Source organism: Ananas comosus, linkage group 11 (genome assembly GCF_001540865.1).
Source record: "Ananas comosus cultivar F153 linkage group 11, ASM154086v1, whole genome shotgun sequence".
NCBI classification, from domain to species: domain Eukaryota; kingdom Viridiplantae; phylum Streptophyta; class Magnoliopsida; order Poales; family Bromeliaceae; genus Ananas; species Ananas comosus.
The window spans coordinates 9,247,685-9,270,547 of record NC_033631.1 but is presented as its reverse complement, the minus strand read 5'-3'; the positions used below and the strand labels follow the sequence as shown (position 1 = coordinate 9,270,547).

Sequence of the window (22,863 nt, the reverse complement as noted above, 5' to 3'; positions counted from 1 at the left end):
TGGACACGAAGGAATGAGCGACGAGATCGACAAAAGTAAGAACAAAATTCATGCATTCAAAATAAAAATATCATAATCAAAGAAACGCCGCATTGATCTTCTCAAAATAATATAATATAATCTCGTTTTACTATTTAATGTATTATTGGAAAATTGGGTTGTTGATCAAGTTTGTCTGATTTTTTTTTTATTATTAGGATCCGACTCAGACTTTATTCCGAACAAAATAATTTGTATAAATAGATCTAATTTTTCAAACTAAATTTTCATCCAAATCTAGTTATTTTTTTAGGGTTAGAGTACATCGATTACTGTTATCGGAGTGTGCTATGACAAACGTACAAACAGAAACGAACATGCCGTACACAAAGTAGACAAATCATAAACAGAAAATAAAAGAACACACAGATTTATATAAGATTCTTTACAAAAAAAAGTCACAGGCGAATAAAGAGAGCTTCACTATCGAGCAAAAAAAAAGATTACAAAGTTTAGAGTACAATCAATCTGTCGCGGGCAAAACGAAAAAGCAAATTCATAACAGGTTTCAGATCCGCTACCCACTACAAACATTCATTTTTTCTCAACAAACTTAATTTTTAAATTAGTCGCATGGCAAAACTATCGTCGAGTCAGAGTTCCAAAACTGAAATCACCAAGCAGATATAGGTCATGGGCCTAGGCTTAAATCTAAAAGTATCCCTCCCATGAAAGTCAGTACTAGGACACGTCCATGTAGATGACTAATATGTGTGATAATCTCGCTTTTCAAGATGGTCATCTATTTTAGAACTATTTTAGTTCTAATAATTTAACCCTCTTAACCTCACCGCTCGTAATGTTATAGCCGGATTGAGATATTTAATAATATTATATCCTATATATATGATTATTTCGAATCCTTAGGGTACCACATTCTTTCTTCCTTTAAGTTTTTGTCACGCTCAAACACATTTATAAATAGGGATAATTGCCTATATATCCCTCATGCGTCTGGAAATATTCGATCTACCTCTATTTTTTTTTTTCTTTCTAAAATGCCCCTCATATGTTCTACCGTTATTCCAAAATACCTCCGCAGTTATCCCCTATTAGTTTAACTCGGGTTAAACATGGATTAAATGTATACCAGAGTTAAAACCTAATTAAAATACCTATTTTACCCCTACCTTATTAAACCATTTCCTTAATTTATCCTTTCTTTCTCTCCCAACTTATCCTCTCTCTCCTAACTTGGGTCCCGCCGCCCGCCGCCCGCCGCCGCGAGCGCCAGCAGCTCACCACCACCGCCAACCTTGGCGCCGGCTCCTCCGCCTCCACCTTCGCCCCCAAGAAGCCTCGCCTCATTCTCACAAAAAAACGGCCCGCTAGTCGTTGCTCTCGTCGTCCTCCTCCTCCTCTGCCGCCGCCTTGGCCGGCGCCAAGAGCAAGAGGGCCGCAGCGATTTGTGCAGATCTCGTCGTCGTCCTCCTCCTTCTTCTCGTCACATTCAACATCGCTGTGAGCGGGTCGACATCGTCTCCCTCACCACCGGTAGCATCATCGTGCCTTCCACCTCGACACCATCTCCGTGGACGCCTTCTTCGTTGCTGAGAAACCCGTTCTTCGTCTCTGCCTCTGTCGGGAACAGCAGCTCCGATCACCAATATTGCCTCATGGGTCGCCACCCTCGAGGTTTGGAGTGGCGACGGTGGTCGAGGTGGGTGCTGTCGGTGCCGGAGGAAGGGGACGAGGAGGGGTGCTGTACGAGGGTCAATTGGGAGAGTTAATTGGGAGAGTTAATTGAGAGAGTTAATTATGGTGGAAGAGTTAATTAGGAGAGTTAATTAGGGTGGAAGAGTTAATTAGGAGAGTTAATTAGGGTGGAATAGTTAATTATCTGAGATTAATTGGAATAAATTAGTCTTCTGATTTGCACAAATCTAAGTTTATTAATATTTTTAAATATATAACACTTATATATTATTAATATATATTTATTATAATTTTAAATATATATATTTAATATATATATATTTAATATAATAATAATATATATAGTATATTAATTATTATATATTTATTATATATTCGAATTTTTTATTCCGAATTTTTAATTGGTGAACACATAATACCTGTAAAAATTACGTATCTGAATAATTGCCTAATCCAATTTTTAGCCGTATTTTTCAACAAATTTAAAAATTAAAAGACGAATTTTATCCGAATTTTATCCGTACCGAATTTTTGCCAAATCTGAATTAACTAACTATGTCTCCAACCACCAAGGTTTGTTTAGCTGCGATCGATCTCATCCGTTCATCTGCTCGCTCCCGACGTGCTTAATTAATTAATTGATATTTGAAGGGCAAATAAGAAAAGTATTCGCTATATAAAGGATATATAAGAAAAGTTAGTTACGGTAGAAGGGTATATTTAGAATGGGCAAAATGGTAATTTTACAGAGATAACGGCAGCTTACTAACGGAACTTAACTCCAGGGGTATATTAGAAAGACTTGGAACATAAGAAGGGTATTTTCAATATTAGCTTTCTAAGAGGGGTAAATAAGAAAACTGAGCACTTTTCAGAGGTATATAGGCAATTGCCCCTTATAAATATCAGGCGATGTGTCACTCATCTCGCTAGTCTTTACCGACCTTGTGAACAGTCGCGCTCTGCCCACAATAGCTGTCAATCGGGAAGCCGCGCTCTGCTCGCTGTATAATCTTCCCATTCACAACGGCCGACAGTCGGAGAGTCGCACTTTGCCCACTGTATGATCTCATCTCACCTCAGTTGAAATTTATCTTACATTTCTAACTGGTGATTTGCTCTGATATAAAAAACACTCTGCTTCCTAAAAAATCACTCATCCTATAATTGCTTTAGCATCCTCTCAACCTTTCGAGTCAAATTTAATCCTCTTAACCTTTCGAGTCTAATTACTGCCCAAAATAATATAACCGAATTAAGGATATGTTTGGTTCACCTATTTTACACTATGAAATTAAAATGTAATTAATTAATTTCAATAGTTGTCGTTTGTTTTATAAGAATCGGATTCTAGTTCCCATTCCACTCCGGAATGAAAATGGGCTAAATCCATTTATGGCCCAATCCGACTTTTTTTTTCAGAGAAAGATAGCATGCTAGCCGCTTCGTTTATTTCTTTTTAATTAGAAATAAACTTAGCTGAAAATGTAAATCAACTAGGATTCGAATTTGGGACTTCGGGTACCAACCACAAGCTCTTTACCATTTGCGCTAGGGATAGTTGGTGCTCAATCCGGCTTTGAATTCCAAATTGGCCCATTTCAAAGTAAATTATTCAAAATCCACTTTCACCAACATCTATCTTCTTTCCGTTCATCATTTTTCTTTCTCTTAATTAAAATTCTCTCTCGAAAATTCTAAATTTTCATTTCGATTTTTATTCCAATAATAAACCAAATATTTTTGGATGATTCATCATTGTATTTTTAATTCCGAAACAATTTAATTTAATTTTTTATTTTTTATTTCAATTATGAATCAAATATGCCCTCAGATTACATTCTATTATATTTTATAGAGTCCGGCTGGGATACTATCGATAGCACCAATTGCTTGGTGCTACCAAGTTTTCCGCCGTTAGATTTGACTCTTTGATTGTTTTTATCCATTAGATTATACTATTCAATCAATAACTCACTCAACCCTAGAGGGCTCACATAATCCTAATCGTATATTTTTTCATCCAAAGGCGGAAAATCTAATGGCACTAAGCGCTCGGTGCTGTTGATAGTACTTCAGCGTAGTTCATATTTTATATATGAAATTATTCTAAATTTTAGAGGTATCATATGCTTACCAAATTATTTCAAAAATTATTTATAATTATAACCAAACAAATTACTTGTAATTGCAGCGTTTTCTATTACATCCAGCCAAATGAAATATATGTAGTTACAACTACTATAGTTTCAACTATATGTATTTCTACCGACCGTCCCTAGCGCAAGTGGCAAAAGGGTTTGATGGTTGATACCCGAGACCCAATTTTGAATCCTAGTTAATTCACATTTCCAGCTAAGTTTATTCTAAATGAAATAAACGAATCGGGTAGCGTGCTACCTATCTGTCAAAAAAAACCTATATGTATTTCTATCTATATTGCATTTATTTATATTGCATTTATAAAAACTATATGTATTTCTAACTATATGTTTTTGAAGTTTTCTCTTATTATATCTAACAAAACGCCGGGTCGTTTACGGGTTTGATTGGAACCCTTGGTAGGCCACCACCACACCCTTGGGTCAAGTACAACATGTTTTACCACCACATGAGATGGTCTTTGTATATCACGCGTGGCTTTTTAGATCGTGAAAAGACTATTTTATCCTCACTGTTCCCCAAAATTTCTTTTAGGAATAAGTTTGCTTCCAAATGGAAACATGTTTAGCTAAAGTTAAAATCTAATTTTAATTATTATATTAACTTATAAATTAATCTAATTAATATATTTGAATTATTATCTATTGTTTAAATAGTTAATTAATCAATTAGTTTATTTATTATTTATAGTCAATTAGCTCATTAAGAATTAATTATTTAATGTGTTCAATTAATAACCAATATTTATATTGGTCAAGTAATTAAATTAATTTCTCAATAACTCATCTAACTAATTAAATAATTCACTAAGTAATTAAAAAATCAATTTGTATTTTATAATTAATTAAATTAATTAATTATTTTAATTATCTTATATAATGTTCATAGCTAATAAATATTTTAATTAATACTTTCCGCTACTCCAATCTAGCCATCCAAATATTATTTATCTTTTTCTCAAAAACAACCTAATTTTCATCCAAATAAAAAATTACTCTAGTTCCAGCTTATACCTGAATTTTGTATCTATTTATGAAATAAGCAGTTCTTTTTTATTTCTGAAATAAACATTTCTTATTTTAAAATATTAATCACCTTTAAACAAAAAATTCATGAGAATTTTAGTTCTATTCTCAAAATTTTAATTAGAACAACTTCATCCGTGGAAGTTTGACTCTTATCTAGATTTTATTCTCAAATTTTCTAAATTATTGAAGTTTCATCCCAGTCTTAATTTAGTGATGACTGTTTCTATTTTAACAAAGCAAATTCTAATTTTGCTCCTCACACGGAGGCTTATTTAAATAACATGGAAATTCAAATTTTACGCGCGAGAAAGTTTAGGGGTTAATTTTTTTATAATTAAAATCGTAATGAGAAAATTAAAGTGAATGTATAATTTAGTTAATTTTGGTTGCTTCTTTGAATGTTTTTCTTAAAGAAATTTTATTTGTGGTAGAAACGAAAGTTCTTAAAACTTTAGACCAACAAACATGCTGCTATGTGTTGTATCCGTATTGGCCAGATCAAATTCAATCCAATCCACATAAGATGTGGATGAATATTTATCCTAATAAGTTAAAAATAAGAATAGACTGTATATTTTTTATTAGTTAAGAAATTCATCTCTTTATTATTAATATTTATTATATTGTAATAGATACTCTAATCCTAATCGGGATGATTTAGAAGATAATAAAGGGCATCGATAATTTATAAATACAATTTTTTTCTTTCGGTTTTTTTTTTTCTCTATGAGATTTTCACTAATGTTCCTGAAGATTTGAGGTCGGAGTTTTAAAATGTGGATATAAAAGAGTACTCTCAATGCATGTGATTTTCTTCTTTTTTTTCAGAGATTTCTATCTACGTTGAAATCTACGTTCGCGGTATTTTTGGAGTGTGAATATAGAAGAAAACTCTCAATCCGTAGGAGAAGGTGGGATTTGCGTTTTATTTTTAAGGGGCAATTTCATGGATACCCCTCCCAAAGTTTAAAATATCATAGATGCCCCTATAAAGTTTAAATTATCACCAATACCCCTATAAACACAAAAAATTATCATTAATACCCCTACTGTTAGTTAGGTTAGTTTTACTATAGTTATTACATGGTTAAAGATGGGTTAATTTTTAAAATGACTTATTTACCCTCAAATATCTTTTAACTAAAAATGTGTGGAAACCCCCTCAACTATATGCATTTTGAAACAGCTCCCTCAACTTTCATTTTTTAGTTGATATCCCATTAACTTTTTATTTATAAAAAAAACCTAATTTCAGTGTATAAAAAAAAAAGAATTTTTTAGTTTTTTTTGATGATTTTACCAAATCTAATGGCTCTATTTATTTTTTATCAAATAAATAAATATATATAAAATTTAAATGAAAATAATGTTAAGGAATTATCCGATCTTTCTTTAATCTTGAAAACTTAAAAATTTTTTTAATCAAAATTATTCTCGATAATTTTATCTGCATTAAGTGTATTAAAAAACTGAAATATAATATATTTTAGCTTTTGAACAAAACTCTCTTTTTATTTCAATCGACAAAACAATTATGTGATTTATTTTTAAATAGGAAAAAAATAAAATCTATAATTTATTTCAAAATTACTATTACTAATTAGGAATGTGAATTGATATAGATACGGAATTTTATCTAAACTCGATTTAAAATGGGATAAGTTTAATCAATGCTGAATAGGGGATAGTTTTAGTTATAGATACCAAAAAATAAAATCCCGTCGTATGTAAATTCAGTTATATAGTTTTGGTCTATATTTAAACCGAATCTGAACCGAAACCCAAAACCAAAAACAAAACCAAAATCAGATAAAAACATACTATATTTAAAATACAATTTTTATATATTTTTTATTAATTAATATATATTAATAATTTAATTAACTATTTATATATTAAATACTCAAATTTAGATTTACAAAAATTATTTTGAAATACCTATTAGTATTTCTACTATTAAAAAGAGATAAAGGGTAAAAATGGTATTTTAAAAATTTAACTCCGATTCAAATGGGCTTTAATGAATCTTAACTAGAGGAGGGTATTTATGATAATTTTTCACATTTTGGAGGGTATTTGTGATATTATTAATTTTGGAAGGGTATTGATGAAATTAATAGTTTCTAGAGGGGCATCTATGAAATTATTCCTATTTTTAACATCAGTTTTTTTTTTTTCTCTATTTCGTGCATTAGAAAAAGATTACATCTGTTGTATTTTTTTTAATTTTTATTTTTGCCTTGTCCCGCCCCGCAGCGGGTGGGGCAAGCGCGGCCAGGCCTGCTACGGGAGTGCCGGCCGGGCCCCGCTTTCAGGCTCGCCCGCCCGCCCTGCAGCAGTTGGCAGGCCCGGTCCGTCCTGCAGCAGGAGGCAGACCAGGCCCGCTCGCCCACTGCAGGCCGTCTGCCCCGCAGTAGCGCGGGCTGGGCCGACCTGCTGAACAGGGCCGTCTTTTTTTTTTTTGGGTTTGTATATTTATATAAAAAAAATTATTCCTGTGTACTAAACAAGTTTCATGTGCTTTCTGTGCTTTCAAAATTAGGGAGACATCTATGGTTGTAAATTATTTTTGATGATGAAATATCCAATTCGATGATTGGCCCCATGAGAAATGATCTACGCTGTTAGAAATATTTAGAAACCAAATTTTATAATTCTTTTTTCTAATCGGAATATTTTTATATGTTTTCTTTCACTGGACAATAGAGGGTGGATAAGGGTTATCCCCTTTTTATTTCCAAACACAAAAAAAAAGTCCGTTAAGGGGTGGGATAGTTATTCCCACCTTTGTGGGAATAGGGGTGGGAACGACTCTTCCCACCCCTATTTAATTTTTAAAAATTCAAATTTAAAAATTTTAATTTTAATTTTAAATTTTAAAAATTTATATTTTTAATTTTTAAATTTTAAATTTGTGATATTTTATATTTTTAAATTTAGATTTGATCTTAAATTTAAAATTTAAACTTTAGAACTTCAAATTTGAGATTTTAAAAATTTAAATTTAAATTTTAACTTTTTTGAAAATTAAAAGTTATATATTTAAATTTAAAAACTTAAATATAAAATTTAAATTTAAATATAATATAAAGGGCAATATCAATATTTTTTATTTATAACTACTAACTATTTTTCTTATTCCATCTTATCCATTCAAACGCAATTTTTCTTATTTCTGAAAATAATTTAATTTTCATTCAATTGCAAAATTAGTGTAATTCTTGTTTACAATTTGAACTTGTACCTATGGAATAAATAGTTTTTGCTTATATCCGAGCTTGTAGTGTTCTCATTATTGAGTTGCTGGGAGAAAGTATTAATTAAGAGATGATCACTATCAATTTGAAATATCATCCTTTCACTTTGTGTGTGTGTTTGTTTATTTTCTCTCTCAAGTCCCCAAATATTTTTATAAGCTTTTAAAGTGTGATTTTTTATCCACTACGATGATTTGGCTAGTTTAGATACACTACTGCATTTACGGTTCCAAATGAAAACTAAAACCATCTCCCCATCTCATTATTAATCAAAAGCCAATTTATTTTATTACAGGAGAGGTACATACAATAAATATAATAACTGGGAACATAATATTCCTCAGACATCCTCTTACGCATAACATTTAAACGATCATTCTATAACCTATGCATGATGATTGGAGCACCAAACTGGGGATGGAGAGTTAGGGCATTGTAAGGAGCATGAGCATACGAAGGCGAAAGCTCGAACGAGAAATGCTGCAGAATCCTCGCGAGGCACAGCTTCGCTTCCAGCAAGGCGAAGCTTTGGCCGACGCACACCCGCGGGCCGCCGCTGAAGGGGATGAAGGCGCCCGGAACCCTCGACGCTTGGGATATTCCCTCTGCAAACCTCTCGGGGTTGAATTCCCCGGCGTCGGGGCCCCAGAATTCGGGATCGCGGTGGATGAACACTATGGGCAGAACGAGTTCTACGCCTGGCGGGTATGTGACATCTCCGAGCTTCATCTCCTTGTATGTTTCCCGCGAGATCATAGTTGCGGGAGGATAGAGGCGAAGGACTTCGTATATAACCATCGTCACCTGCAGCAAAATATTGTTTATGAGTTAGCATTACTTGTATCTCGTTATTGCCCGCTGATCAAGAGAGATGCGCGAATTTTGGATACTCACAATCTTGAGCCGACTTAAGCCGTTGTAGTCGGGCTTACTCTTGCCGAACGCTCGTAACACCTCCTCCCTGGCCCGCGCCTGCCAGACCGGGTGCATGCTCAGCGCGACCATCGTCCACGTCAGAAGGACCGTCATTGTCTCCTGCCCGGCGAGGTAGAACAGCCGGCATTCCCCGATCACGTCCTCCGTCGTCATCGCGGTTTCGGATCCTCCCTGCTCTGCACTCTCCTTCAAATTCGACTCCAGTAGTAAGGCCAGCAAGTCAGTGTTCCTGGACCCTCCTTTTCTGATGGCCTCCTCTCTTTGCTCAATCATTCCCCTCATCAGCACATCAATCTCTGCAAGTATTTTGTCGATTCGCTTGTTCGTTTTTGTGAGCAGGTACCTGTGTCAATGAAAGAGTAACAATGTTTTGCTTTATATTGATCTAAGAAGGAAATTATATATGGTTTAAACTATTATATTTACCATCTAAATTTTCAAAATTTTATAATAAATTACGTTGATTCAATCCTAGTGATTTTAGACGAGTCTGCAAGTATAAATGCATCTAACCATGCGACACTTAAAAGCTTTGTTTAGATATCAAAATAAGTTATCCAAAAAAATTTATATGAAAATTTTCTAATATAATTATAAGTATGAGGCTTGATTTTTGCCCTTCTAAATATCTTAATATTCGTAGATTAGTAGCATAATATATTTTATCTATAAAATTATTCATCTTATTGCAATAAATATGTTTTTTTCAGAATAATATAAATTATTATTTTGTAAATTAAATATATTATTCTATCAAATAGTAAATAGCAAAATTTAAAATAAAATAAAAAATCAAACTTCTTATCCATAGTCATACTTGTTATCTCTGAGTAACTTATTCTGACATTCAAACAGAATCTAAACAAATTAAGAAAATATACCAAATGAGATGTTTAATTATGCATTCAAATAGGACAATATGTATTCACCTACCTGTATCCGGGAAGAAGTACACGTCGCGCCACTTCGACGATGATCTCGCCCAGCTCGTTCTGGAGATGGAAGATGCGCCGCCCTTCCTTAAAGCTGCTTCCGAACGCCGTCCGGGAGATGGAGTCGCCCGTGAAGCTTTGAAATTCTGGCCACACGTCCACCTCCTTATGCGGCGACACTTCACCGTCGCTGCCACCACCACCTCCGGCAGCAAAAAGCTTCTCCCACCTCTCGATCAATTCGTTGCAACACTCAGAAAATGCCGGTAACATGCACTATACATATACGTAACAAATATATTTCAACAAAAATAAATAAATAAATAAATAAATAAAAAGGAAAAATAAGACATGAGCGACCGTGTCAAATTAATATGAAGCACCGGCCTGGAGACCTTTTTAATAGACGCAGGACGTGAATTTGAATTAAGTGAAAGAAATTTAAATAATATCAGACTAATATGAAATAAATATTGTTCGCACGCTGAAACTATTACAGAATGATATTTTTAATATTTATATTCAGCATATTGTATAACATATTTTGAAATTGATTTTTGAATACTAGAAAAAAACGAAAGTAAAATTTTGGTATTTATAACATTTGCTAATGTATATAAGTATGTGCTTTACAAACTAATTTGTGCATGTTATGAGCGTGTCTTAAATAATGTAAGAAATCCTTTGTTTCAAAAAGTATATATATATATATATATATATATATATATATATATATATATATATATATATATATATAGGCTACTAGTGCTATCGGAAGCACGGAGCCTTCCGTGCTTCCGGCTCGTTTTCGATGTTGCGACTTTTGATCGTCGATCCGCTCCGTTAAACTTGATCTAGAGTATTTGGAGTACCTAGAAAATAAATTTTATTATTTTCGATATCATTTGCCTAGTAATCGAATGTGCCAAAATCAACAAATTTCAATGGCCGTAGTGAGCCGTTTGCAAGTTTAACGGTGTAGAAATATCCAAATCACTGAATTTTGATAGAAAATTCTTTATACTATATAAAACAAGATCAATATCTTTGATTTAAAATTTTAATGTCATATTATTAAATTTTTAAGAATTTTTATAAGATTTTTATTTTCAGCCGTTGATTTTGAGCCCCTTCGTTCACTAGGCAAATGATATCGTAAAATCATAAAATTTATTTTCTAGATACTTCAAATACTCTAGATCAAGTTTAACGGAGCCGATCGACGATTCGAAAGTCGCAACATCGAAAACGAGCTGGAAGCACGGAAGGCTCCGTGCTTCCGATAGTATAGTAGCCTCACTCTATATATATATATATATATATATATATAAGGTGTTAGAGAATGATTTGACAAATTCTTGCTTTGCGTGCTCTAAGGAAATAAAAAAAAATCTGCTTATACAATTTCATCTGCATCGAAAAAATCAACAGAGAACCACATCCAGGGTTAATCCTTGTTTGAGCTTAAAATTTTTTGATAGGCCAACATATAGAATTGTATTAAAATTTGATACTATATTAAATATTATAAAATAATTATTTATCTCTAAAAATTATGGACTGCGTATTTAGAAATTGACTTTTGAATATCAAATAAAAGAATTGCCTATATATGATAACAAAAATTGTGATGCCTTAGGAGATTGGAAAAAGCTACTTGTCCAATGGTCCAACGTAGGGATGTCAATACGTTAGATTCATAGCGAATTTTTAAAAATTAGAATCCAAAATCCGACAATCAAATCTAAAATTCGAATCCGTATCCGAATCCGAATTCGACAAATTTTAAAAATTCATGCCTAAAACTGAATGCGACCAAAACCTGGAAATCCGAATCCGATCCTGAAAACCCGAATCAGAATCAGAAATAATCATTTTTCTTTACTATATTTCAAAACATATTATATATAAAATTCTATATTTTCAAAACACAAATTCAAATATAACAACACTAGCATATATAAATTATATACTATAAAATTTATTCGGGTTAGGATACAAACAAAATTCATACTCAAGTCTAAATCTGTCGAATTCTGTTTAGTATCGAATAAATTTGTTGTGCTCGAATTTGGGTTCTAACAAAATTTCAGGTATCTTTACCAACTGGTCCAAATCCCCCGTCCAAAGTGTACGTAGTTTCAAACTTTTCCAACGTTCTAAAATCTAAAGCATCAAAGTGAGTACGTTCGGACAAATTATTTTCACCTTAAACTTAAAAAAAATAATAATAATAAATTAGGGTTGGGATTTTGAAGGAAGTGATCATATTTACCTTTAGTTTGTCCAAGTGGAAAGCAGGTTTGATGATTCTCCTGTGGTTGGCCCATTTCTCACCTTCATGAAGTAAAAGCCCTGTGACCACAGCCCTTGATAGTGAGTCAGGTTTGAGTTTCTGGAAGTCTCCAAACTTGGTTGATAAAACCTCCTTGACCAAACCTGGGTCCATTATGGTCACAGCTGGGTGGGGTCCAAGCCAAATGAATGATATTTTACCTTATTTAAAAACATTAAAAAAATCGATTATTAGTGAAATTATTCACTCTAAGAGATTGTTTGGCTGGATGTAATTGTAAATACAATTGACAATTAATGCAGCAATTATAATTGCCTATATTTTGTTTAGTTGAATATAGTAGAAAATGCTTTAATTATAAATAATTTGTGTAGCTTAATTTATGTGGTTGAGATTGAAGTATATTTATATGATTTTATTAGTTTATATATAGGATGATCATATTACGCCTTATATAGAAAAAATAAGAATTTTTGTATTCATAAAGTTATTCTCTCCAAAAATAAGAATTTTTGTATTCATAAAGTTATTCTCTCCAATTGCTTGAGACTGAAACTGCATTCAATTTGGATATAATTTCAACTACTGCTGCAGTTGAACTCAAATGTATTAAGTCAATCATTAGATTTGAATTTGTATTTAGTTATAATTATCATGCAGTTATAACTATATATAACGGAAGGAAAATAATGTACCATGTTCCCTCATGGCTTCTTGAAACAGCGGCGCGATGCGCGGGATTATATCGTGGGTTAGATCCGGGAGGGGCTTCGCCTCGCGCTCTTTGCGGAGCTGCTCCATGCGGGCGGCGTCGCCATAGACAAACCGGTACGTCGTGCCCCGGAGGCCCTGAGCCCGTAAGGCGCGATCGAGCCGCCGCGGCCGCAGCCACGCCCAATTCAACAATCTCAGGAACACCACCACAAAACCTGCAGCCACTGCAGACCCTAACAGATCCACACTCCAAAACATGGTTATATGATTGCTTCCTTTTAATCAACACTCTATGCAAATGATATGTTATGTATGATACGTGACAACTTAGTTATAATTGGGCCCTTTTTATAGGTAACAATGAAGTGGAATATCTATACAATATATAAATTGACACTTAGGTCACATCATTGACATGGCTCTCCGTAAAGTCACGTCCCCATTTAATCCTTAAGTCTTGTCAAATGCCTTACAAAAATTTTGAATACACCTATTATACGCTAATTAATTTATGCGCCAATAGAAGCTTGTCAAAACCTTATAAAAATTTTATATACACCCGTTGCATGATTCTGAAATCTATACAATATATAAATTGGCACTTTGGTCACATCATTGAATTTGGCTCTTCATGAAATCGCGTCCCTATTTAATCCATGAGCCAAGAGATTGCCAAATGACTTAAAAAATTTTCAGATACACCCATTGCACGCCAATTAATTCATGAACCAATAGGAGCTTGCCAAATAACTTATAAATTTTTTGGATACATTCGTTGCACGTTATGAAATATGTAAACAAAATCTATACAATAAATGAATTGACACTTGAGTCACATTATTGAAATGACTCATGAAGCCACGTCCCAATTTATTCCATGAGTCAATAGGATATTGCTAAATACCTTACAAAATGTTTGAATGCACTCATCGCACGTTAATTAATCCATGAGCCCATAAGAGCTTACCAAATGACTTATGAATTTTTTTTTTTTTTTTTTGAGAGATAGATAGTATACTACCCGCTTCGTTTATTTTATTTAAAAATAAATTTAGCTGGAAATATGAATCAACTAGGATTCGAACTTGGGTCTCGGGTACCAACTATCAAACTCTTTACCACTTGCTTTAAGGACGGTCGGTTGACTTATGAAATTTTTGGATGCACCCGTTGCACGTTCTGAAATATGTATCAAAAATTTATACAATATATATTTGCACTTGCGTCACATTATTATTGAAATGACTCCTCATGAAGCCTTGTCCCAATTTAATCCATGAGCCAATAGGAGATTGCCAAATGTCTTACAAAATGTTTGGATGCACCCATTGCACGCTAATTAATCCACGGGCCAATAGGAGCTTGCCAAATGCCTTCTATACAATATATAAATTGGACTTGCGTCTACCATTGAAATGGCTCCTCATCAAACCACGTCACCGTTTAATCCATAAGCCAATAGAATATTACCAAATGCCTTACAAATTTTTCGAATGCATCATTGCATGCCAATTAATTCATGAGCCAATAGGAGCTTACCAAATGCCTTATAAAATTTTTTTGGATGCACTCGTTACACGTTCTGAAATATGTATCAAAAATAAATTTATATTATACAATAAATTATTTAAGTATATTTTATATTATATTTTATTTTACAATATTAATTATCAAATATTTGTGGTAGAAGCAAAAGTTCTTAAAGCTTTAGAACAACAAACATGTTGCTATATACTATGCCCTCATTAGTCTGTTCAAATTCAATCCAATCCATATAAGATATGGATCAAGATTTATCCTAATAACTTAAGATAAAGATGGACTATATATTTCTTATTAGTTAAGAAACATATCTCCTCATTAATATTTATTATACTTTAATAGATACTCTAATCCTAATCTTTATGTAAGACTCAGAATATATTAAGGATGCATTTGGTTCGGATTATTCTGACAGAATTACAGAAAATCTTGTTGGGATTACTGCATTTAGTTCATCTGGTATGTAATCTGTTTGATATTGCAGCATTATAAAAGGTTTAAGATTACACCGAAAATACTACCAAGGATGAGTATATATCTTGGATTATGGAAGGTGGCTAATTTTGCATATTATATAAAATTATAAGTTTACCCTTCCAACTCCCGAAATTCTTTCAATATGTCATTTTAAAAATTTCAATTTAAAATTTTGAATTGCCAACTTTTAAATTTTAAAATTTGAATTTGAATTTTTAATTTTTAAAAGCTAAAATTTAAAATTTAAAATTGAAATTTGTATTTTAAATTTTAAAATTTAAAATTTTAAAATCTAAAATCTAAAATTTAAAATTTAAAATTTAAAATTTAAAATGCAAATTTCAATTTTAAATTCTAAATTTTAAATTTAAATGTTAGAATTTAAAATACAAATTTGAATTTTAAATTTGAAAATTTAAATTTTAAAAATTAAAAATTAAAATTTTAGATTTAAAGTTTTAAATTTTAAATCTAAAATTTTGAATTTTAAATATTAAAATTTAAAATTCAAATTTGTATTTTAAAATCTAAATTTAATTTTTAAATTTTAAATATTAAAATTTAAAATTCAAATTTGTATTTTAAAATCTAAATTTTAAATTTAAATTTTAGATTTTAAATTTTAAACTTAAATTTAAATTTTAGATTTTAAATTTATAAATTTCATATTTATATTTTAAATTAAAATATAAATTTTATATTTTTGTTCAAATTCAAAACTTTAAAAATTTTAAATTATTTAAAATAAAATTTAATAAAAAATTATTATTTGTAAATAATAAAAAAATTTGCTAAATATGATTAAAGGCAATTTTGAAATAGTCTATACTTTATTGTCAAGATTATTGAATTTTATAGATTGAATCAAACATAGTAATGATATAAACGCTGCAATTCAGCATTAAATTACTGTATTAAATCAAACATGCTAATACAACATTAATAGTAATCTCATTTAGAAATCCACGATATCTAAATATATCGAAATACTCAATAATATTATATAACTCAAACTAATAATTTATAAATACGATCTCTTTCTTTCAAATTTTGTATCCATAAGAATCCACGAGTATGTAGATTCCTTCTTTCTTTTCTCTCTTCTTTCTCTCTGAGATTTTCACCTATGTTCCTAAAATTTTAGAGTCGGAGTTTTGAAGTGTGGATATAAAAGTGTACTCTCAACGCATCAGATAACCTCTTCTTTTTTTATGAAATTTCTATCTACGTTGGAAATCTACATTTTCGATATTTTTGGAGTGTGAATATAGAAGAGAATTCGCAACACGTGGGAGATGGCGAGATATGCGTTTTATTTTTAACATTAGTTGTTTTTTTTTTTTTTTTTCTCTATTTCGTGCATTAAAAAAAGATTACATATGTTGTACTTTTTTTAATTTTTATTTTCGCCTTGTCCGGCCCCGCAGCGGGTGGGGCAAGCCCGGCCAGGCCTGCTACGGGAGTGCCGGCAGTCTGCCCTACAGTGACACGGGCTGGGCCGGCCTGCTGCACTGGGGCCGTCTTTTTTTTTCTTTTTTTTTTTGTTTGTATATTTATATAAAAAAGATTCATTCCTGTGTAATAATACTTCTTTTTGTGGGATACACTACAACACATATGAAAAAAAAAAAAAGTAATTTTTTTTATGTTCTTGTACTACATATATATATATATATATATATATATATATATATATGTTTTATGCTTATATAGCATGCATGTGTTGTTTATTCTATGTGGTTGCAAATGTTAATATTTGTGTAGCATATTGTGATTGTATGATTGTTTATTTTTTTGGGGACATTAATACTTGTGTTCTTTCGATATTTTTCAGCAAAATTTAATTTTGAAAAAAAAGGATTGGACGTGTGCAGCTTTACTGTAGAAGATTTTATTTTACAAAAGTAATGAAATAATTACGATCACGTAATGTAATGTGTTTTGTCGTAAAGCAAAGTTTTAATATTTCGATTCATTTCGATGGGTCGGCCCAACCTTTTCAAAGGGCTGAGGCCCTAAGCTCCACATTAACCCTAGTTAGTTAATATGATGAATTAATTTTTTTATTCCTCTTTAATTAATAATTAAAATTTTTGGAGGAATATATTTGTGATGGCGAAAAAATTATTTCACTTATAAAATAAACCAGAGGGACATAATTGAAAACATTAGGATTTTTGTAGAAATTATATATAAAAGTTGAACTTTGTAGGGATATATTTGTAATTTACTATATTTGTAGGGACCTGCATGAAATTAATCCAATATTAAAATATCATTATTTATGAACTTAGGTTTTTAGAGTAACTATTTGCTTACTGGTATTAAAGTTAAACTCTTTAATATTCAAAATTTTTTAGTAAAGTAGTGTTATTGACCAAGTGGCAACATTGGGATAGAATGGTATCTAGTCATATATTTCTAAACTTTTCTTTGATAGTTTAGCCTTTGACTAAATCGTCGAAATTTTTTCTAAAAATATTCATTTTTCACTTTTCCATCTTGACTTTTCAAAATCTATATTTTGCCTCATTAAAAATAATGTAAAAATGCTTTTATGAGGTTACGACGTTAATTAATGAAGAAAACAAAATGATAAAAATACTCTTTCTTGGTTTATAACGAATTTTTTTAATATATATCTGTCATCTTTAAGCATATTTTTAGTATAAATTATAACAAATTGATGGAATAAGGACTAAACTCTTACTGAGAGTGTTAATTGTATCAAATTGAAATTTTGAATGACTAAAATGTAAATTTTTGAAGGTGGAGAAAGAAAAAAGAAAAATAAGTATTTATAGAAAGGTTTTATACATTTCATCCTTATTCTTTTGATCTTTTGTTTGGAAAACAAAGGCCGTATCGAATTCACGATACATCTCTTTTTTGTTACCTCTTCAGTATAAAAAGATTAATATCGAACCGTTTTCGACTGAATCGATCTTTACGATAAATATAACATTTACCTTGAAAACTTCAATTGGTCATTGTACAAACAATCAAAACCCCAACATTATACTTTTTTTTTTTGTCCCTCCCCATTGAGACCAAGGAAAACCAAACAAAACCCACAAATTGTTACGTGGTCTCTTGTCCTTGTTCTTTGCGACATGGATGGGGAGCTAGGATTGGGCATGACTTTGTTGATTCTACTTACATACACATACATCTCCAAAATGCCTAAGTTAAAAAAATAAAATAAAAGGACACATAGCAACATGGGATGAGGTCTCAGGAGTCAACATTGGATCGCAGAAATTAGGTAACGTGTCACTCTCGCAATGAGATGTTGCCTCCCAGAAACCGCATAAAAAGGTTCTCTCAATTATTGCTCTGTAATAATCATACTCCTACTGCGCAAATCACCATCGAATAATCAAATATTTCACACTAGTCTCTTCTGATAGAAAAAGTCTAAAATAGAGCGGTTAAACCAGTGATCTGGAATCTCCGACTAATCGCATTAGGGTTTTTGAATGTCACGTTCCGAATTATATTAGAAGTTCATATTATGTCAACATACCGTCGCATGCACAAGAATACATCTTATACATACGAAGCGTAAAGAAAACCAGTCGAAAAAGATTACTAAAATTCAATAATTTTTACAAGGTGAAATGCTTTAGGTTTCTCGCCTTAGAGTATCTCAATACGTTATTGATGTGTCGGTATGCACGTGCATGCAGAAAGATTAGAGTTTAGGGTTTGAAATATAATGACGGTGATGATGCTTAAGATTTAAAAATAGTGTTTGGGATTTAGTAATTAATGTTTAGAGTATAAGAATGATATTACCATGTTATAAGCAATATTGTAGGAGAATACCTTTTAGTATTGGATACAAAATTAATAGAGTGGGTTGAATTTTTTTTTTTTTAACTAATAACATTAGTTATTTCTTTAAGAAACATGTTATTTACACATATGGTAACAAATTGAAAGATACTTAATTAACAAAGTCTTGTTCGCGAGTTCTCTACTTAAGTTTTATCCCAAACGTTATCTCAATCTCATCCATATGGGGAGGATAATTTTCTCCTCAAACGAATGTCTATTTTCATACATCACTTATTGAAGATACTAAAAAAAAGATTTTATTAAGGCTTCATTTATAATATATTTAGTAGACGGATAATATAATTTTTAAATTATTTTTTAAAAATAAAATAAATAATATGCTGTGTTATATTCCATAATAATATAATATTTATTTGCATTACATTATACATAATTATTGCACTCACCATGTGTTTCTATACCTTGCCACACGTGCGAAATGCTACTCCTATCCCATGCATGGGGGGACACACACTGTAGTCGCACGTGACACACGCGAAGCTTCACCCCATCCAAATCCAAACGCACCCTTTTTCTTTCTAACCCTTGTTAATAATTAATAATTAATAATAATTAATAATTTCCAATAAACAAACTCACCTAAAATCCTTAATTAAGTGGAATTAAAAAAAAAAAAACAAAATAAAAAAAATTCCAAACCCTAGGGTTAGCTTAAAAGGCGACGACACTCTATATATCGCCCCGTGTTTCATCTACGACTCTACACAAAAGCGCTCCCTTTTTCCCCCAATCCTCTCGATCGAAGAGCCCCTCTTCGAAGTCTCCCGTAAATCCGCTCCAAGTTCCGATTTTGATCTCGTCCTCGTCCAATTCGATTCGTCCCCGTAGAAACCCTAATCTCGGATTCCTCGATCTCCTCTAATTTTCGGTAATTTTCTGTTGGTTTTTTCTATTGAATTATGGAAGGCTTTTGTTTTTTGGATTCAATTAGAGCTTCTCTTTTGGTTAAATTCTTGTTGGTTGATCGATTCAAATCGTTATTAATAGCGTTTAATTTGATAAATTTTATCTATTGATTGATAGATTCCGGATCAAAAGAAGAAGAACATGCCGTGGGCACCATTGTATTCGAATTACTACACGAGCAAGAAATCCGTTTGCTTTGTCGTATTTTTCCGGGTGATTGTGTATGATCTCCGTGCGCTTTCGAATTCATCAGATAAAACTTTTTCTTTTTGGTTGCAAATTAATGTTTTTGGTGGGTTTTTGGTGCAGGTGAGGTTGCTACAAATTTAGGTGTTTTCTTTTCAAATTTTTTTGTTCTTCATATCGGTATTGGATTTGTGAGGATGCACATTGAGATCGATCTAAAGAGGTATCGAACGGTGGAGGAGGTCGGCGAAATAATAATGAATGTTAGAATCATTGCTTACTGCCAATTGATGCAAGTTTGTCAGGTGAATCATATTCTTCTATGTGTTTTTTTCTCCGATTTTATCTCGCTTTCTCTAAATGTTTCTTCATTAGATCAATTTTTATTTGACGCACCTTATTAATCACGGAGCGTTGATTAAGTAGTTTCAATCTGAGCTGATTCTTTTAGTTCGTAAAAATAGTAATTTTACTCGTAGTTTCTGAATCATCAAGTTAATTAAGATATGAGTTTGCAAAGCTAACTTGGGGAAGCAAAATATTGAGCAATATAGAACTGTGGTATGCTTCTGTACAACTCTGCTCACCGCTGTACGATCACAATCCGCAAATTCTTATGATGTGCCCTGGTTACGGCTTACTGCGATTGTGATATTGTTACCCCCTTTATTGCGGCGTGTTTCGTGGCGGTTGGATGATGGAAATGGATGGCCTGCATGCTTTCGTGTACAGAAGCATCACTTGGGAAAAAAAAGAAAAAAAGAAAAAACGTTGATCGTTTATATGTACATATTCGTGAGCCCTAGTAGGGCTAGCTTTTTCATAGTTACCTCAGGATTTAGCATTGTATCTTCGATTAAACTTCGTGCTTTCTTTGCCTTATTATTTGATTTACATGTTTTCTTTGGCTTGTTATTTGTGAATTTCTGATTAATTATTCCCAAAATGGCAGCCTGAGTACTTCCGCCAGTTGCTTAAGCCTGTCACGTAGTTCCAAGTTCTCGGCACGACGCGATTTTAGCTTCGATCTGTCCTAAACTACATAAGGCAATTGAAATAATAGGATGGCTAACTTGGGGTAGAAGGTATTTGTCTCCACCTTTGTCGCTGTACGGAAAATAACACAGTTTCTGTGAAAAGGCATATTCCCTGTTTCAGTACTATAGACCCATGCAGGGGGACGCGAGAATTTTAAACGGGAAGGGCTTCCTCTCTCACGAATATGAACTGGGTTGTACCCAAAACTCAGCATTGAACGATCACTATCCATATAGCGTCCCTTTTCCGCCGCAGTTTCTATCTCCACTCAGTGGATTAGAGTTCCAGCCTTTGGAAAACTGCCCCAAAAACTTCATCATCTTTGACCACACTTATGACAAAGGTTCTGTCATGTTCCATCCTGCCTTGGTCCGTAAGCTCGGTTCGCCCAATTTGGACCTTTATCCATCGCATCACGCGGAGAAAAAGGGAAAAATTTCAAGCAGAAAGAATGATATTTGTCAGGACAAGTTCTCTTCCTCTTTCGAGGAGGACTCGAAAGATATTGACGCATTGCTTTGCTCGGACGAGGAGGGCAATGATGGAAAAAAAGATGATGATGATGATGATGATGATGATGATGTGGTCAGTACGGGGCGAACTCCTGATTTTTCTTGCTCAGGAAAACATGAACCGAGCTTTTCTCAAGATTTCACGTTTGATGGATCAATTAGTAAGGAGAAAAAGAGAGAAAAAATGAGAAAGATGGTCAGAGTTCTTAGGGAAATAATCCCTGGCGGCGACCGGTTGGACGCTCCCGCTGTTCTCGACGAAGCTGTTAGATATCTGAAGTATCTCAAGGTGGAAGTAAAGAAGCTCGGGTTACAAAACTTTGATGACCAAAGCTGCGATTGAAAAAGTGGAGGTACTATAGTAGACTCTTAATAAGGTAAAATTATTGGTTTTGTTGCTATTTCATTTCTATGCGGTGTCTGTACATTACGATCCGACATACTAGTGTGCGTCCTCGATTACTCGATTGGAGCTTGTCGGTGCATTTCCGATATGAAAGCTTGAACTTGCTACTAAAGTATTGGCAACGAAAGAACGGAAGGTCGAGCTTTTGCTTTCGAGGAGAACCATTAGTAGTGTTGCTCGTGGGATTCTGAAGCCCTAAAGTGTGTGGTTACGGTGTAAGTGTGCTTTTATCTTCTCTTCTTTTTTTTTTTTTGTAGATAGTGGAGGGAGAGGACATATGGTGATGCTCGATGTATTAGGTCGTCGAAAATCCCCTTTTGTGTCTGGTCACAGCACTACCTCTCCCCTCCCTTTAATTTCACCTCTCTTTTAGTGGGCACCCCAATATTAAACTCCTGTAAAAGGCCACCGTTGTCGCGCCTTTCGGAATCTCATAAACTGTGGGGTGTCCTCTATAAATGATATCCATATGTTGGAGCATTGTGTGTAAGAAGAAGAAAATGCTGTTTAATAGTTTGAAAGTGATTGGTGTTGCTTTTGTTTTTGTGAGTTGTGGCACTAAGAAAAAGTTTCCATGATGATTCTCTGCACCCTTCGCTTCATTCTTTATGATTTCAAGATGAAAAGTGAAACCAGTGTTTGCAACATCATGCATTGCTAGCAAAAGCCATTGATACCTTCCTGTTGCACTCTGGTTTTGTTTTCGCTTTTGCTTTCTGCTCGCTTTAGATTCGGAAGGCGTGGATTATTCTATTTTCTTCGGGATTGTCGTCTAACTTGAAAGCTGGGTTTGGTTTTTGTTCATGATTGCCTTGGATAGGATAAGATAAGAGAGATGCAGACAAAATATTTCGGTACTCGTATACTACTCATCAGATTAAGAAATATGTATCTGTAGAAACTACGCAGAAGCA

At 32.8% G+C, this 22,863-nt stretch overlaps 2 protein-coding genes across 2 annotated transcripts; one reads left to right on the top strand and one right to left on the bottom strand.

Moving 5' to 3' along the window:
* LOC109717015 (cytochrome P450 72A11-like) lies at positions 8,378 to 13,353 on the bottom strand. Its single transcript, XM_020242657.1, has 5 exons — positions 13,003 to 13,353; positions 12,287 to 12,507; positions 10,013 to 10,287; positions 9,038 to 9,422; positions 8,378 to 8,947 (listed from the first exon to the last, which is right to left on the bottom strand). Exons 1-5 carry the CDS (start codon positions 13,277 to 13,279, stop codon positions 8,522 to 8,524), a joined length of 1,584 nt encoding a protein of 527 aa, XP_020098246.1. The 5' UTR covers positions 13,280 to 13,353; the 3' UTR covers positions 8,378 to 8,521.
* On the top strand, positions 19,580 to 22,498 carry LOC109717467 (transcription factor bHLH144-like). The gene is made up of 4 exons (XM_020243277.1): positions 19,580 to 19,769; positions 19,925 to 20,028; positions 20,117 to 20,298; positions 20,946 to 22,498. Exon 4 carries the CDS (start codon positions 21,164 to 21,166, stop codon positions 21,884 to 21,886), a length of 723 nt encoding a protein of 240 aa, XP_020098866.1. The 5' UTR covers positions 19,580 to 19,769; positions 19,925 to 20,028; positions 20,117 to 20,298; positions 20,946 to 21,163; the 3' UTR covers positions 21,887 to 22,498.

What these genes read in the sequence shown, in the direction of transcription:
- LOC109717015 (XM_020242657.1), bottom strand. Translation starts at nt 13,279, where the DNA reads ATGTTTTGGAGTGTGGATCTGTTAGGGTCTGCAGTGGCTGCAGGTTTT. An exon ending in GTACTTCTTCCCGGATACAG is followed by an intron (nt 9,423 to 10,012) that starts GTAGGTGAATAC and finishes TCATTGACACAG; the next exon opens with GTACCTGCTCACAAAAACGA. An exon ending in GCTTAAGTCGGCTCAAGATT is followed by an intron (nt 8,948 to 9,037) that starts GTGAGTATCCAA and finishes ATTTTGCTGCAG; the next exon opens with GTGACGATGGTTATATACGA.
- LOC109717467 (XM_020243277.1), top strand. Translation starts at nt 21,164, where the DNA reads ATGCAGGGGGACGCGAGAATTTTAAACGGGAAGGGCTTCCTCTCTCAC.